Source organism: Xyrauchen texanus, chromosome 3 (genome assembly GCF_025860055.1).
Source record: "Xyrauchen texanus isolate HMW12.3.18 chromosome 3, RBS_HiC_50CHRs, whole genome shotgun sequence".
NCBI classification, from domain to species: Eukaryota; Metazoa; Chordata; class Actinopteri; order Cypriniformes; family Catostomidae; genus Xyrauchen; species Xyrauchen texanus.
The window spans coordinates 12,673,844-12,690,451 of NC_068278.1; the positions used below are offsets into that span (position 1 = coordinate 12,673,844).

Consider the following 16,608-nt stretch of genomic DNA (forward strand, 5'->3'; position numbering starts at 1 on the left):
TTCAGTACTTTTAGTTGGTACAATTTTTGCATTTAATTTTTTTTAAAAACGTGGTTTTAATTTAAACCCAATTTAAGTTTAATTGAATTAAACCACAAGCATACACTAATCAGCCACAACATTACAACCACCTGCCTAATACTCAAACCAGCCCTTCTGGCACCAACAACCATCCATGTGATTATAGTGCAGTGCATAAAACCATGCAGATACGGGTCAGGAGCTTCAGTTAATGTTCACATCAAGCATCAGAATGGGGGAAAAATTTGATCTCAGATATTTCGACCGTGGCATGATTGTTGGTGCCAGATGAGGTTTGAGTATTTTTGTAACTGTTGATCCCCTGGGATTTTCACACACAGTCTCTAAAATTGACTCAGAATGGTACCAAAAAAAAAAAAAAAAAAACATCCAGTGAGCGTCAGTTCAGTTGATGGAAACACTTGTTGATGAGAGAGATCAACAGAGAATGCCCAGACTGGTTCAAACAAAAAAAAAAAAAGCCTACGGTAACTCAGATAACCGCTCTGCATAATTGTGATGAGAAGAATAGCGAGTTGGCACTGTTTTGGTGGCATGAGGAGGGGGACCTACACAATAGTAGGCAGGTGGTTTTAATGTTGTGGCTGATCAGTGCATGAGTGTTTTGCCAGATCCATTGAGTTCCGCTGCGTCAGAGATGGTTTAGTAGAGACGGGAGCACCTCTAATAAAATGCGGTTGTAGAAAAGTCCCGCCTTACAGGTAAAAGAGCCACTCAGCTTACAGATACGGAGATCGTCTGTCAATCAACTCTTAATACGCGCGTGCGCATTAGTACTTTTATGCCGCTTGTGATGGCTGCCGAGTGAGCTGACTTACCTTGACAGACACTCTGGCTGCGTTCGGAGTGATCACAACGCCACGCGCGGCCTGTAGAAACATGGCGTCGAAGGGACTCCGTCAACGCAACAGACGGGGAAGCAAACAAGATGCCAACAACGTGAACAACACACCAAGCGCTGACAACCGAGCAACAAAAGACGACAAATGTGTTGAGGACAATAAGTCAAGTGACCCACGAAATGAGTAAGTAAGCAAGCAGCCCGTGCGCAATGTAATGTTTACTGTTCTTGACAGCTCACTGCTAGCTCGCTAATGCGTTAATAAAGAAGAGTAAAACATACAGTGTTCATAACCTGTCCAAGGCTTCGGAAAGAGATACAAATACCTCAATGTACTGTTACTTCATTGTAACATGACGCTTTTCATTCATTCATTCACTGGTATGCAGGAAAACTGATCGGCGTCTCATAGCCAGCTGATCATATAAAAGTGGATGTGTTGGATATTTTATTTAGTGACACTATGTAGGACTAGGGAACATCTGACAATTGATGCTGTGTATTATAACATAGCCCAACAGATTTCGGTTGATATTCGTACAAGTCCAATTTCATAATCTTCTTATTAACTGAACAGCGCAGATCAATATAATCACACGCAACTGACATTATTGTCATTCTGTTCTACGCGAAAAGCTTTTATTTACAATTATATGGTTTAAATTAAACAAGTAAAATGACAACCTTGTATAATAATCCTGTGCTCTGTCCCCCTATTGCTTATTAGTTGCTACAGGCCGATCTCCAAAAAGGGGCGGGATCTCCAGACTCTAACCGTGCGTAGAAGTGCCGCCCTCTTTTGTAGTAATCCCGCCCTCTTCTGGAGATCTCCAGGCTGCAGTAATACCTGCTTGGATTATTTTGGTCTCTGATAAGCAAGCACATTACCTCCGATACCCCGCTCTCCATTGCAGGTCATCCAGTAAGGCAGGACAGGTGTGGGCTCCTGAGGGCTCCACGGCATTCAAGTGCTTGGTCTCAGCTCGCTTCTGTGCGGCATTACTCAGTAACATCTCTGACTGTGATGAAACCTACAATTATTGGGAGCCTGTGAGTTGCACATGTTCTCAGTTCACTGTTTACACTTCATTTGTGACACTGTTTTGCCCAGCAATGAGTCTGTCCAGATGCAGTTCTTTTCAGTATGAATTTAAGTTATGTCTCCAGTAGATGGCCTTGGCTATTCCTGATCATTTGCATATAGTTTATTTATTTCACATGCAAAAATAGGGTGTTTACATAGAAGTGTTAATGGTACAGCATCTAAAATGGCCCATTTAATACTAGGGGTCAGAGAGATGGGGTGGAAATGGTCTTAAATGAAATTACGACTTTTTTGGTGTGATAAACTTTAACTAACTTTATACGGTGATTCTAATGAAACCTGTCATGTAATGCCCTGGTTCTATTTTACTCTAAATAAAAAAATATATATTTTGCATATAGAAAATAAAGCCACATTTTTCATGACCGTTATGCACATTTTACCCCCCAATTCACACTATGGCAGTTTAAAAAAAATAATAATTATGTAAAATATTTATACACCATAGAAGTACCCCTTTTCATTTAGTACCATTTCATTTTCGCTGATTTTAATTAAAAAAAATTCCTTATACAACAGCATCTTTTTTAACTGTATGACTATCATTTAACAATGATTGTTACGGTAATGAAAATCATTACGGAAAACAATGGTAAAAGTAAAATGTGTGAATCACCCTATAAGTTCACCCTTTAGCGGGAAAAATTATATTGTGGTCCCTTTAACCCTTAATCGCTGTTCGGGTCATTTTGACAAACATGTTCACCCATACCAAACGTACCACACAGGTCTAAGTCTGAGTCTGACCCCTGTGTGACAAAGTTTATGCTAGAATTTTGATGTTTGAAATAAATAAATAAGTCAAATAATTACTCTGTCTGTAGCAGCATGGTCAGGTTTGACCACATATTGGGCCATCATTGCAAAATATGTTCAAATTCAACACAATTGGTAAAAAAAAATGCTACACTTTGACAAGTAATGATTTTTTCTAATGTCTGAATATATATCCAATGCATATGTTGCAATAATATCAGAAATTAAGTTTGTTACAACAACATTAGTTTATAGATATCAGCCAATGCATGGAGCACTTGAGGCCATCTACTGGCCATAGTTGTCATTTCATGTTATTTTTATTCTGAGATATTTTGTTGTTTTTTTTTTTTTTTTTTTTTATACATTTCTGAAGTTTTATATATATATATTATAGAACTGATGATAACATAAAATGTGTTTTTCTATATGAAAATGAATGGAGTTAGTAATTTAGAGGTAAATATGGGGAAATAAATACCATAAAATCCCCCTCAAAATGCTTAACTTTAGTGTTTTTAATGGAATAAAGTTAGAATTATTACATGTCTTAAAATGGGCGGAATTACACATTTGATATTTCGGGTCAAATTTGACCTGGACAGTAAAACTTTAAACCTCTAATGATCAGTGATTAAAGGTTAAACCTCCGATCACTGGGCCGTATAACTGAATAAAAATATTCTTCATGCAAACAAAACATTTTGATATTTAAAATAGTTACACCAGACATTCTTAAAAGCTAATTTTTCTTTTTTTGTTGGCCAGACTCACTACCTGCTGTATGGAACAGGAATGCAGACATGGGAGTATTCTCCGGCCTACGCAATTCGGTCCTATGCCTATCTTTGGCTCCATGCCCTTCCTGCCTGCTTTCATTCCAAAATATTACAAACCAACAAGGTAAACAAGTTACCAATCCCAACATGATTAATTACCACTTTTGCTTTTGTGTTTTTAAGCTCTTGACGTGCCACAGAATATTTCTATGACCAGTGAGGTAGCTACTTAACCTCACTGGAATGTCAAAATCTAAAATTGAAATAAAATGGAACCATTTATTGAATGCCTGCATTTACTGGTTACCTGTGTCTTTTCATTTGAGAACCAAGTACTAAACATGTCAACTCATTTGTTGTTGTTCTGATTTCTTTCTCCCATTCAGGTCCTGGTGTTTTACTTCCTGCGTTGCATGTTAGCATTTACCTGTTGTGTGTGTGAGCTCTATTTCTACAAGTGAGTGCAGCACATTATATTTACATTGGGCCAAAGTAGGTGAAATTTCCATCATGATTCAATTAAAATGTCTTCCAAATCTCACGTCATGGGTCTTTCGCAGGGCTGTGTGTAAGAAGTTTGGCCTGCATGTGGGACGTCTTCTGTTAGCATTCCTTGTCTTGAGTGCAGGGATGTTCTGCTGCTCTGCAGGTTAGTACAATTTTATTTGTATAGCGTCTTTCACAACACACATCGTTTCAAAGCAGCTTTACAGAAGATTAAATGTCTGTATTGAGTCATCATTGTCTAATTAGAAAAAATACGATTGTGAATTGTGTTTTTTTTTTATTTTATTTTTTTTTAGAAGTCATTAAATAATAATTGTATTTATAACCCCAGTGAGCAAGCCGAACGCGACTGTGGCAAGGAACACAAAACTCCATAAGATGTTGATTAATGGAGAAAAATAACCTTGGGAGAAACCAGACTCACTGTGGGGGCCAGTTCCCCTCTGACTAACATCATGAATATAATGCCAATATTAGTTATGTATAGTGCAAGTCATGGTTTAAAATTATTAAACTAAGTAAGTGTTAAGGGTCAGTGTTTAAACAAAGATTTTGTATGAACTGTAAGATTAATGACTAATGTCTGTGAAGTCCATCCTGGATTAACTGCAGAAGTTCATATAGATGCAATTGTCCTTATTAGTTAGTTGATGAAGGTGTTTGTTGGCAATTAATTGATAGTCTATGTATTCCATTTCAAGAGTGTAGTCCTTCAATAGTTAGTCAAAACTTAGCAATAATAATTGATGACACCCAGGAGTTAGAGCACTGGTTGCACATTCATTTGTGAACTAATGGGAACAAAAGTGGGCAACTGAGTGCCTGTGCAACACACCCTGTTAAAAATGTCGCTCTGTAGCGGACAAGTTTTAGATACTGACTAGACGGAAGCGTAATGCTTATCTATTTAAAGGTATACTTATCTATTTTTAGTTCCAAAAATTGAAATTCTCTCATTATTTACTCACCTTTATGCCATACCAGATGTGTATGACTTTATTTCTTCTGCCGAGCACAACGATTTTGAGAAGAATATTTCAGCTCTGTAGGTTCTCACAATGGGTACCAACATTTTAAAGCTCCAAAAATCACAAAGGCAGCATAAAAGTAACAAAATGACTCCAGTGGTTTAATCCATGTCTTCAGAAGCTTATATGATAGGTGTGGGTGAGAAACAGACCAATATTTAAGTCCTTTTACCCAAAATTCTCCTCCTTGCCCAGTAGGTGGCGATATGAATGAAGAATGCAAATCACCAAAAACAAAAGAAGAATGTGAAAGACATTTATCGGAAAAAGGATATTTATCCGTTTCAAACCTGCACTTATCATATCGCTTCATTAAACCATTGGAATCATATGGATTACTTTTATGCTGCCTTTATATGATTTATTTATTTTTTTTAGCTTCAAAGTTTTGGACCCTGTTGACTTGCATTGTATGGACCTACAGAGCCAAAATATTCTTCTAAAAATCTTCGTTTGTGTTCAGCAGAAGAAAGCCACACATCTGGGATGGCATGAGGGTGAGTAAATGATAAGAATTTTCATTTTTGGGTGAACCATCCCTTTAACTTTAAAGGTGTTTTCGAGCAAGCACACTCGCTAATTAGAGATGGAATGCATAAAAAAATCTGAACTGGAGCCTGCTTGCAGTGACGAACAAACTGCAAATATTTTAGTTTTTCTTCTTTGAATCATCGTTCCAGGCCAATCTGCCCCAATTTAACCCCTGGGTATTATCTATCATTTGATTTATTACTAGGAATTTTAGATAATAGAAGTATGTCTTGTTGCTGCTCTGCTCCTTTGACACAATTATAAGTATACACTGAAGTGTAATGTTTGTTTGTGTGTGTCTTCTTGTGTCATATTTAGCTTTCCTCCCCAGCACCTTTTGCATGTATTGCACTGTGGTAGCTATGACTGGCTGGTTCCAGGGGCGCCCAGTCTGGCTGTATTGGGTATTGCAGCGGGGGCCATAGTGGGCTGGCCCTTCTGTGCTCTGCTGGGGTAAGTGACATTCAACATCCTATTGGGTCCCACTTTATATTAGGTGTCTTTAACTACTGTGTACTTTTAATGTACTAACATTAAAATACAATACATTTATCATGTTTAGGGTATGGGTTAGGGTTACGTTTAGGATTAGGATTAGGGGTTAAGACCAACAGTGTAACTACAGATGTAATTAAATGCAGGTGCTTTAAATGTAAGTACAATGCAACAACATGTATGTACATAGTATCAAACACTTCACTATGTACATAGTATGTACATAGACACATAATCCAAAGTGATCTGTCATAAGAATGATCCTGATGTGTTGTCAGCTAACAAGATAAATTTGGGCTATGTTGACTTATGTATTGCAGCATACCCATTGCCTTTGACCTGCTGTTGCTAAAGAAGAAGTGGAAGAGTTTTATCACATGGACTCTGGTGGCGTTGCTGCTCTTTCTGGTTAGGAAATGCACTGATCTGACATTCCATTTAGGTTACAAAAAAACATTTAAAATCAAGACTGTATCCCAAATCAAGGCATTATAATGACGTGGTCAGTCTAATTCATTTTTTATAACCATTGTTTGTTTTCTGTAGGTTCCTGTTGTTGTGGTTGACAGCTACTACTATGGCAAGCTGGTGATTGCTCCTCTGAATATAATACTCTACAATGTATTCACCCCTCATGGACCAGATCTCTATGGTAAATCTCAAACCATTTTTTATTTTTATTTTACTTTCCTGTGAATATTTAAGCAGAGGGAATTAATGTTAATTTCCTATCTTAAGTGTCATTAGATAGTGGAAATGATCAGTGCTTATACTCAAGGTTTTTCTTTCTTACAGGCACAGAGCCATGGCATTACTACTTTGTGAATGGTTTTCTGAATTTCAACATTGTATTTGTGTTGGCCCTGTTTTCTCTTCCTCTCACTGCTCTTATGGAGGCACTGCTTCAAAGGTTCAATGGTAAGAATGGAGTATTGTTACGGATAAGCTTTAAAGTTGATCTCTTCCCACCATGTGATTGGGATGTGATTGCGATTTGCTGAACACACTAAAAATGCACATTGCATGTTTTGCAGTACAGAACCTGGGCAGGCCGTACTGGTTAACCCTGTCACCAATGTACCTATGGATGCTGGTGTTCTTCACTCGTCCACATAAAGAGGAGCGTTTTTTGTTTCCCATCTACCCTCTCATCTGTCTGTGTGGGGCTGTGGCGCTCTCCTCGCTTCAGGTTAGAAATCTTAGACTGAAGCGTGTTTTATTTTGGTGGTTAGACATTTGCTACACCAGATAGAAACAAATATGTGTTACAGCCAGGTTATGAACTTTAGACATGTCATAGTTAACCTCATCATCTACCCTTAAAAAGATCACTGTGGTGGTAACATAACAGGAATGGTAATGCAAGGTAATACCATGGTACATATTAAAGTGATCACCTCATGTGTATACTATGGTATTGACATGGAATTTCAAAGTTCTGGAAAGAATACTGTGGTGTTACTACAGTGCATGTAAAATGAAAGCCTGGTCTTATCATGGTACTTTTGTTTGTTTGAAAATACATAACTGAATTGCAGTGGTAAATGGCCAAAACATGGTTTTACTATGGTGCTTTTGCACAGCTGTTTTAGCACATGAGTCTGATAAATTTCCCCCAGTGTTGTGTGAATTAGTTTTCCTTTAATCTGAATGTCAAGCTTAAACTTACGCAGTTCCTCTAAACAGTTTTTTTTGTCTGTTAAACCATGTAGAAGTGCTATCACTTCATATTCCAGCGCTACCGTCTGGAGCACTACACTGTCTCTTCCAACTGGCTTGCCCTCGGCTCCATGCTGCTGTTTGGAGTGCTCTCGCTGTCCCGTTCTGTGGCACTCTTCAGAGGTACACACACATTGTATATTCTGTGCTGTCACATGTTCAGTGCATGTGGAACAAACCTTCCAACAATTTGTCTCGAACAAGGAAAAAAAATCACAAATGTTATTATATTATTAAAAGCTTTTATATTAAAGTACATTAGCATTTCATTATGTGGGATAAATGTCACTTTAGAGATGCAGCTGCATGTCATTAGGTGCATTACTTGAAAACAATTAGCCCTAATATACAATGTTCATAACTGTTAGCATCTAAATTGTTTTATTGAGACAGGTTTAGTTAAAGCTGGCCCCACACAGACGCCGGCAACCAACCCTGGAGTTCGCTAGCTGCTAGTTTGAATCCCAGGGCGTGCTGAGTGACTCTAGCCAGGTCTCCTAAGCAACCAAATTGGCCTGGTTGCTAGGGAGGGTAGAGTCACATGGGGGTAAACTTCTCGTGGTCACTATTATGTGGTTCATTCTCAGGGGGTAGTCACAATCCTCAGGTGGTGGGCCTGTCATACTCTTTGATTAAGAACGGAGGATAGGTGTCACACTAAACGACTGCCTTTGACTTTTCTCAATGCTTCCCCATCATGCCCCATGCTCACAGCCAATCAGCCTGAACTCGCTGAGAGCAAGAACACTGCGCAAATTTAAAATATAACCATGACCAACAATCAGTGTTTCATGGCAGCAACTACAATTGGAAAGAAACTAAAGAAGCGACGAAAGGTTTGGACAAGACCACGTTTGGGGGGTAGCGGATGATATGGCTTGGCAAATCTCCAGCAGGATTTGGATGCAAGAACGTGCTCCAAACAGTTGCTTAAAAATCTATATTAATAGACGGTTAAAGGAATATGCTGGGTTCAATACAAGTTAAGCTCAATCAAAAGCATTTTTGGCATAATAAAAAATTATTTTGTCCCTTCTTTAAAAAAGATCTAAAATCTGGGTTACTGTGCAAGTGAATGGGGACAATCCGTATATGTTCAAATACTCAGTTTCAAAGTACAGCCACAAGACATAAACAATATACATGTTAACATGATTTTAGTGTGATAAAATTGCTCACTAATCTTTACGGTGTAAAGTTATAACCGATTTGGCCCCATTCACTTCCATTGGAAGTGCTTCACTGTAACCTCCGTAATCAGCATTATGCAACTGTAAGGAGGTATAAGGGAAAGGAGGAGGCGAGAACCGGCTTGACGATATAAACAATAGTTTAATAACAAACTGAACCAAAAAACACACAAACATAAACACACAGAGCAGATGCCTGTAATTCTCTCTCTCTCGAACCGTCGTCCCGGCCACCTTTATCCCTCGTGTGCCCCCATCAGGCTGATTGGGGACTGGGCATGCGTTGTTCCAGCCCGGCCCCGCCCTCCTCCACTCTACAGCAACAAATGCTGTCAATTGAGTGCAACTTGTACTGAACCCGAAATATTCCTTTTAAATAAGGCATAATGTATAGTCACCTTGGACTGGTTTATTTTGCAATAATGACCAGCTAACTAACGTATTACACAACTACCAATGGAACTGATAGACATTAAAATTTTGTAAATATTGATTCCACAGATTCATTACAATCTTAAACGTATTTGACAATAGAATGTCGTGATTGACCAATCAATTATTATTAAGTACATTCTCAGAAATTCTATATCTATGATATATAATATAATATAATATATAAATTAATGATATAATGTAATTTGTCATACAAACAGGCATGTTGTATGATAAATTGCCCTCATGTCCTTTGAAAAATTTCTGGAAAATGCTCTTTTACTTCACCTTTATCTGTGAACTGGACTTAGACTGAAACTCATTGGTCACTGCCTTAGTCATGTGTACCAGTCCCACCGACTGCCAGAGATAATTTGAAACAAGGTAGATGCTAATGCGTACCCGGTCTCCCTTCAACTGGCTGGTGAAAATGTAAAAGAAGCTCTGACCTGAAAATCGTTGGCTTAAGTTGTTCAGTGTGGATTATTTGAAACATTTCAAGTTATTTTTTCAAGTCCCACAGATGTGTTCATTATGAGCAGAGCATGAAACTGACCCAATTAGGCATACATAATCAATTTAGAAATGTTCTTATGTATATATGAATATTAATTAAACTGCAGAGCTCATACAGAAAGTGGAATGCTTGTTTATTTTAATTAAATTTTTTATTTTTTATTACACATTACTCTTAAGAATTTATCATAAAGCGGTAATGAAAGGGGTTAGTGGGCTGCTAATTTATTTCCCAATATCTTAAAGGCCATCGTTTTGAACCTCTGTTAAAAATACTTTGATGCAGACTTTGCAGTACAACATTTCCTTTTTGATGTCTCTCTTATTCACATGGGGTTGTTTTGTGTGTAAGGCTATCATGCTCCCCTGGATTTGTACCCAGAGTTTCACCGCATTGCTAAAGACCCCACCATCCACACTGTACCAGATGGTAGAATGGTCAATGTTTGTGCAGGAAAAGAGTGGTACCGCTTCCCCAGCAGTTTCCTGCTGCCCAACAAGTAAGTTTGCATTCAGATTGAATGCTCAAAGACTGATTAAGAAACCTGATACTAACTGTATATTTTCCTGTTTATCTTATTTTACAGCTGGCACTTACAGTTCATCCAGTCGGAGTTCAGGGGTCAATTGCCTAAGCCATTTGCCATGGGACCTGATGCCACCTGGATACTTCCATCAGATATGAATGATCAGAACCTCGAGGAGCCGTCACGATACGTGAGTGTCCGTGCACATATTTGCTTGAGCTTTCTTCGTTGTCCCTTTTGGCTGATTGCAAGCATACTAATTGAGCTAGATGTGTGGAAGGATGATTTTTCAAAAACAGAGCTCAAGATTGACTGCCCACTTTTTCAGTTGTTACAGAAGTAGAGGAGACTTGGGACATTTGTAACTGGGTCAGTTGTAACACTGCTATTTAGTCAAATCAGGAACAAGCTACAGTGATGCCACTGCACATACATATGTGCTATAATACCCCCCTTTTTGGTTTCATTTAATGTAGTTCACCCAGAAATGCACCCTCTTGTTTTTCCAAACCCATATGACTTTCTTATCTAACATGATGGTAATGATGAGAGATGCTGTTTATTTCCTGTCATTTGCTTTTAAAGGGAAGCTGAGATTTTAAGTGGTCAACCAATATGGGGTTTTCAATGGCCGATACCTATATCTATAGAGGAGGATGGCTGATATAAATGCCGATAAACATAATACAATTTAAGAACAGCAAATCAGATTATACAAAATTTCTTAAGTGAAACAAACTTGATTCAAATTTGCTTAAACTTAAAAATAAAAAAAACATTGACAAATGTATTGGTAGATTTTGGAAGACACCATGTGTCTCTCTCTCTAATCCGGTGGTCTGGATTGCTGGATCTCCAGCCATCACTGCAACACAGAACAGCTGTTAGAGATCATTTCCCACAGTTGTCAATCCTTACCATTCTTCCTCCTGGCCTTGCTCGCCACAGATGTTGCTCTGCCACGCCCACATCACCACATTTGGCAATGCCAATTATAGCAAAATAGTCAAATATCGGCTGATTTATTGGTCTGGGCTATATTTTAATTCAGAGTTTTTACAAAATTTTCAGCTTTTTTTTTATTTTATTTTTTTTATTTGGAATGCACAATTCTTTTAATTAATTAACTAACATGGTGGCGTAGTGACTCCTCAATCCGGGTGGCGGATGATGAATCTCAGTTGCCTCCGCATCTGAGACCCTCAATCCACGCATCTTATCATGTGGCTTGTTGCGCGCATTACCGCGGAGACCTAGCGCATGTGGAAGCCCAGGCTGTGCTCCGTGGCATCCACGCACAGCTCGCCACATGCCTCACCGAGAGAGAGAACCACTCATTATAGCGACCATGAGGAGGTTACCCCATGTGACTCTAACCTCCCTAGTAACCGGGCCAATTTGGTTGCTTAGGAGACCTAGCTGGAGTCACTCAGCATGCGACTCGCAACTCCAGGGGTGGTATCCAGCGTCAATACTTGTTGAGCTACCCAGGCCCCCCAATTATTTCATCATTAATCTATTGGTAGATTTTGGAACTAACACACAGGAAAGTCAACACTTCTATTAATCAGCGAAGCATACACTATTTACATTATTGGGCGATGCCTATAATTGCCAATATCAGCTGATTAATCGGCCTGGCCGATATATCGGTCCATCATTAGAGATTAAGTAATCTGCTTGTAGTGTAACTGTCATCATACAACTTAGATAAGACAAATATACGATATAAGGCCATCTAATAATTAATTACCTCAAACCTAAAGATAAAGAAAGATAACATTGATGCTATAAGTCTATGAGCTCTGACCTGACATATATCTCTGCAAATGTCATTGTAGTAGCTGGATGTGACAAAAATTTAATTTTTTGGTTAACAATTTTATTGATTCATATATTGAACACAGAAAAATAAAACGTATATTTACACAGAATCAACAATTGGCCAATTTCAATTTCCCTAGTCTTCTAAATGACCCTTCTTCAAAGGCCGCCACCCTCCCCATCTTCGAGCACCACTCCTGAAATGAGGGTGCTCCAGCTGACCTTCAACCCCTTAAAAGAATCTGTCTGGTGACCATGACAATGGTTAGGACCCAACTCTTTTTGTGTCTATTCTCAACATTGATGACCGCCCCATCGCCCAAAATACAGAGTCTAGGGCAAAATTAAAACCGAGTGACCAATGCATCACACACAATACTTTGAACTTTCAACCAAAGCTCCTGGATCTTAAAACACTCCCAAAAGACACTGGTTATATCTCCATCCTCTGATTGGCATCGCCAGCAGGTGGGAAAAAAATTATGTTTTCAGTGATTGTTCTCTGGCTCTCAGGTGGAACTGAAGCAGTGCCATTACTTGGTGGATCTGGCAACAGACAGTGAGGCCCCTCGAGAACCACGATATGCCGCTAACAAAGAGGAGTGGAGTATTGTCACTGACAAGCCTTTTCTAGACACTACCAGGCAAGTTTTTATTGGTGTACAATAGACATTTTTTTAAACAAATGAAAATTTGGTTGGCATGCGTAGACCTATTGGGTAATTAAATGTGTAATTTTTCATTAAAGGGATAGTTCACCCAAAAATGAAAATTCTGTCATTATTTACTCACCCTCATGCCATCCCAGATGTTTAGGACTTTCTTTCTTCTGCTGAACACGAATGAAGATTTTTAGAAGAATATTTCAGCTCTGTAGGTCCATACAATGCAAGTGAATGGTGGCCAGAACTTTCAAGCTCCAAAAAGGAGATAAAGTAATCCATAAGATTCCAGTGGTTTAATCCATGCCTTCAGAAGCAATACAATCGGTTTTGGTTGGAACAGACCGAAATGTAATTAATTTTCCCTCTTTATCTTGCCATTGTTTTCTCTCAGAACGATCATGATTTCAAGCTTGATTACACTTCCTAGTGCTTGATGCATGCACAGAACACTAGATGGCACAATAGGAAGTATAATTGAGCTTGTAATCATGGATCAACAAGGAGGCTGATGATGTCAAGATTTAAAGTGAAAACGAATGATATTTTGGTCTGGTCTCACTTAAAATTGATTAGATCTCTTCAAAAGATATGGAGTTGTATGAATTACTTTTCTGCTGACTTTATGCACTTTTTGGAGCTTCAAAGTTCTGGCCACCATTCTCTTACATTGTATAGACCAACAGAGCTGAAATAATGTTCTAAAAATCTTCATTTGAATTTAGCAGAAGAAAGAAAGTCACACATCTGGGATGGCTTGAGGATGAGTAAATGAGGGAATTAAAATGTTTGGGTGAACTATCCCTTTATTTTTAGTGTTGTAGGGTATGTTCTTGTCCACTAGAGAGTGCTCTTGTCCTTTTATAGATACTTATGGCATCATTGTTAACAAGTGCTCATCGTAAATTGTTGTGACACTGGTTGTTCTATCATCCCAAGAGAGATTATCCTTGACCCAATTTCAAATCACATCTCAGTAATGATGTCTGAGTGTCTTTATTAGTGGTTGACACTATTGTCTAGAGAGCAGGGTGTCTGTTGCCATTATAATACTATAACTTGGATAAAGTAGGGTCCAAAAATCTGAGGCCGTATTGAAAATCTGGAAACCTGAAAATAAACCAAAGTTTAGGATTTCTGAAAAAATTTAGGAAAGTAATGATATAAAATGAAGAAATATTTCACATTTTGAACAATGCCACATGAATCAAATTGAAAATGTTGTAGAAATGGTCTTTATGGCAATAATGGCGATTATTGGCCAACCCGCTCTACAACTTGAGCCACAGTCACCCCATATTTATATACATGTGTACATAATCTATTTAATATAATATTGTATAACTGTTTTTATTGCCTAACTGATTGTAATGAAATGAATGCAGATAAAGTAATCTATTATGTATTATGTAAACCAGCTTCAGGTAATGCAAGTGGCCTTCCTTGTTCGCAGGAATCTTTGTGTGCTGTTCCTGATTGTGGTGCCATTTTCTTTTTCGTGTCTCTCCCGCACAGGTCCTCCAGATTCTTCAGGGCCTTTTTTATCCCATTTCTGTCTGAGCAGTACACCACCTACAGCAGATATGTCATCATGAAACCACGACGACCCAAACACACCCGGAAAAGAACGCAACCTTGATCCGCTGTTCCTGTTACTTTCCATCATTGCATCTCTCCATCAGTCCTCTCCTGTAGTGAATCATCATTTGCCCCAAGATATTCCCCTAAACAAACAGACACAGTCACACAGAGAGAGAGAGAGAGAGAGAGAGAGAGAGAGAGAGAGAGAGTGTGTGTGTGTGTGTGTGTGTGTGTGTGTGTGTGTGTGTGTGTGTGTGTGTGTGTGTGTGTGTGTGTGTTAACCTGTCAAACCATGCAGTGTCTGCCTGTATCGGTATTGACGCCTATTCTGGACAGTTCCAGCAGAGAGCCTGGATGCCTTACCCATTTTACCAATAGTGGCCGATCATCTCGGCTCCATTCCATTGCCATGCCCTTACGCTGCATGAGTAAACACTGATGCCTGCATGGGCTTTTCTGCATCTTTTATTTCAGAAGATTTCTGTTAAGACAACCCTTTAAGGGCTACAGTTCCTCATTTGTAATGACCACATCCTTTTAATTCCACCTGGTCTGGACAATGAACTGTACTCCATAAATGCAGATCCCAATCCAGTTTGTTGCCATCCATTCAGAGTTCAACAGAAGACATGAACTTAATTTGTCCTGTTTGAGCAACTGGTCCTGGCCAGCAGCAGCATCCCAGGACAAAGGATGCACCAAAAAAAATGCTCTGATGTCTCCAGTTGCGTTGTCCGTAAAAGTGGGGATTGACTTGAAAAGTGGTCAGGTTGCCGACCAGGACAATTGAGTGTTTACATTCCAAATCATGTTTGTCATCTTAATCATAACAGTGTTAAGTGTGATCGAGTTAAATAAAAGGTGTAATGAGTATGGGTATGCCATCTCTGAGGGTTCAATTCTGGAATAAAGTTTGGACACACATTACTGGGTTCGTGTTTGATTTCTTCAACAAAGTTTTTTCAAAGGTTAGTGTACTTGATAACCAAGTCGACAAAAGTGTCCGTGAAGAGCATGCTTGAGATAAAATACTGTATAAGACAATTTATATCTTGTCTATATCAAGGTCAATTTAACTTGTAGAATATTGCAGAATATTTTTATTGTGCGTCATTTCCAATCAAGCTGTAATTTTGCCAAATTGTGCAAAATGTGTATATTTAGGAAACATATACATTGTGTCTATGTATTTCTTTACAAAACTAACATTTAAAAAAAAAAATTTAGAGAGTTATTGAGTAAAAAGTTATTTACAGGCCTGAAAGAATAAAAAAAAAAAAAAAAGTTTTTCAAGTTTCTTTGTGAGTGCTTGTGAAGAGTAAACCTCACTGGAAAACAATGACTAGTAAGATGTACTTAAATCTTAATGGTAAATCTAACTTCATGACAACATATTTATTAGTAAGTAAGTTTAAAAGAAACCTTTTAGTGAAATCAGTAACTTTTACTTGCAAATATGATATACATGGAAAAATATTTTCAGAATATGTCCTTTTTTTATTCGACTTACAAACACATGTTTAATCATGTACTACAAGACATACAAAAGTTTTGTAAAACACGCTATCCAGTCTTATGAGACAAGATCACCGTGCTTCCCTTTCGAGAGGTCTCTCCTATTGCGTAAGTAGCTTACGCTATGGGAAAACTCAGTTTCTCGAGAAATATTGAAGTCTTTATGTAAAACGCATTGCAGCTGCACAGCAGACAGCAATGAGCGAGGCAGCTCGGTCATTGGCTGTGCTGCGGCAACTTGCTCGAACCAATGACGGGCGACTCTGAACGCAGCGACCAATGAGCTGCCACACTCACGCAGCTCAGAGCCCGCCAAGATTGGCGTGGCTAAGGCTATATATTAGGCGCCCCGTCATGAGAGTTCTTTAGATTTAATCTCCTTCAGCACAGGACTTCTCTTCGCTGGATCCTCTGGATTATTGGTGTCTTTTCGCCCGCTGTCGACAAGCCTACAGCAGGACTGCTACGAGGACGCCGGCGCCTTCAGCCGCCTTCAAAGCCTTCTGCTACGCCATCCGGTGCGCATCACCTTATATCCTTTACTAAGCAATAACTTTT

The 16,608-nt window shown here is 38.7% G+C and overlaps 1 protein-coding gene across 1 annotated transcript; it reads left to right on the forward strand.

The window, feature by feature from the left end:
* The first annotated feature begins 880 nt into the window (after positions 1-880).
* alg9 (ALG9 alpha-1,2-mannosyltransferase) lies at positions 881-15,632 on the forward strand. The gene is given in 16 exon segments (XM_052104450.1): positions 881-1,067; positions 1,798-1,933; positions 3,513-3,647; positions 3,910-3,980; positions 4,084-4,172; positions 5,908-5,973; positions 5,976-6,042; positions 6,405-6,492; positions 6,631-6,736; positions 6,880-7,002; positions 7,119-7,273; positions 7,797-7,926; positions 10,294-10,441; positions 10,529-10,658; positions 12,806-12,936; positions 14,470-15,632. Coding segments are annotated over 16 exon segments (1,845 nt in total). The 5' UTR covers positions 881-921; the 3' UTR covers positions 14,594-15,632.
* The last annotated feature ends 976 nt before the right edge of the window (positions 15,633-16,608 follow it).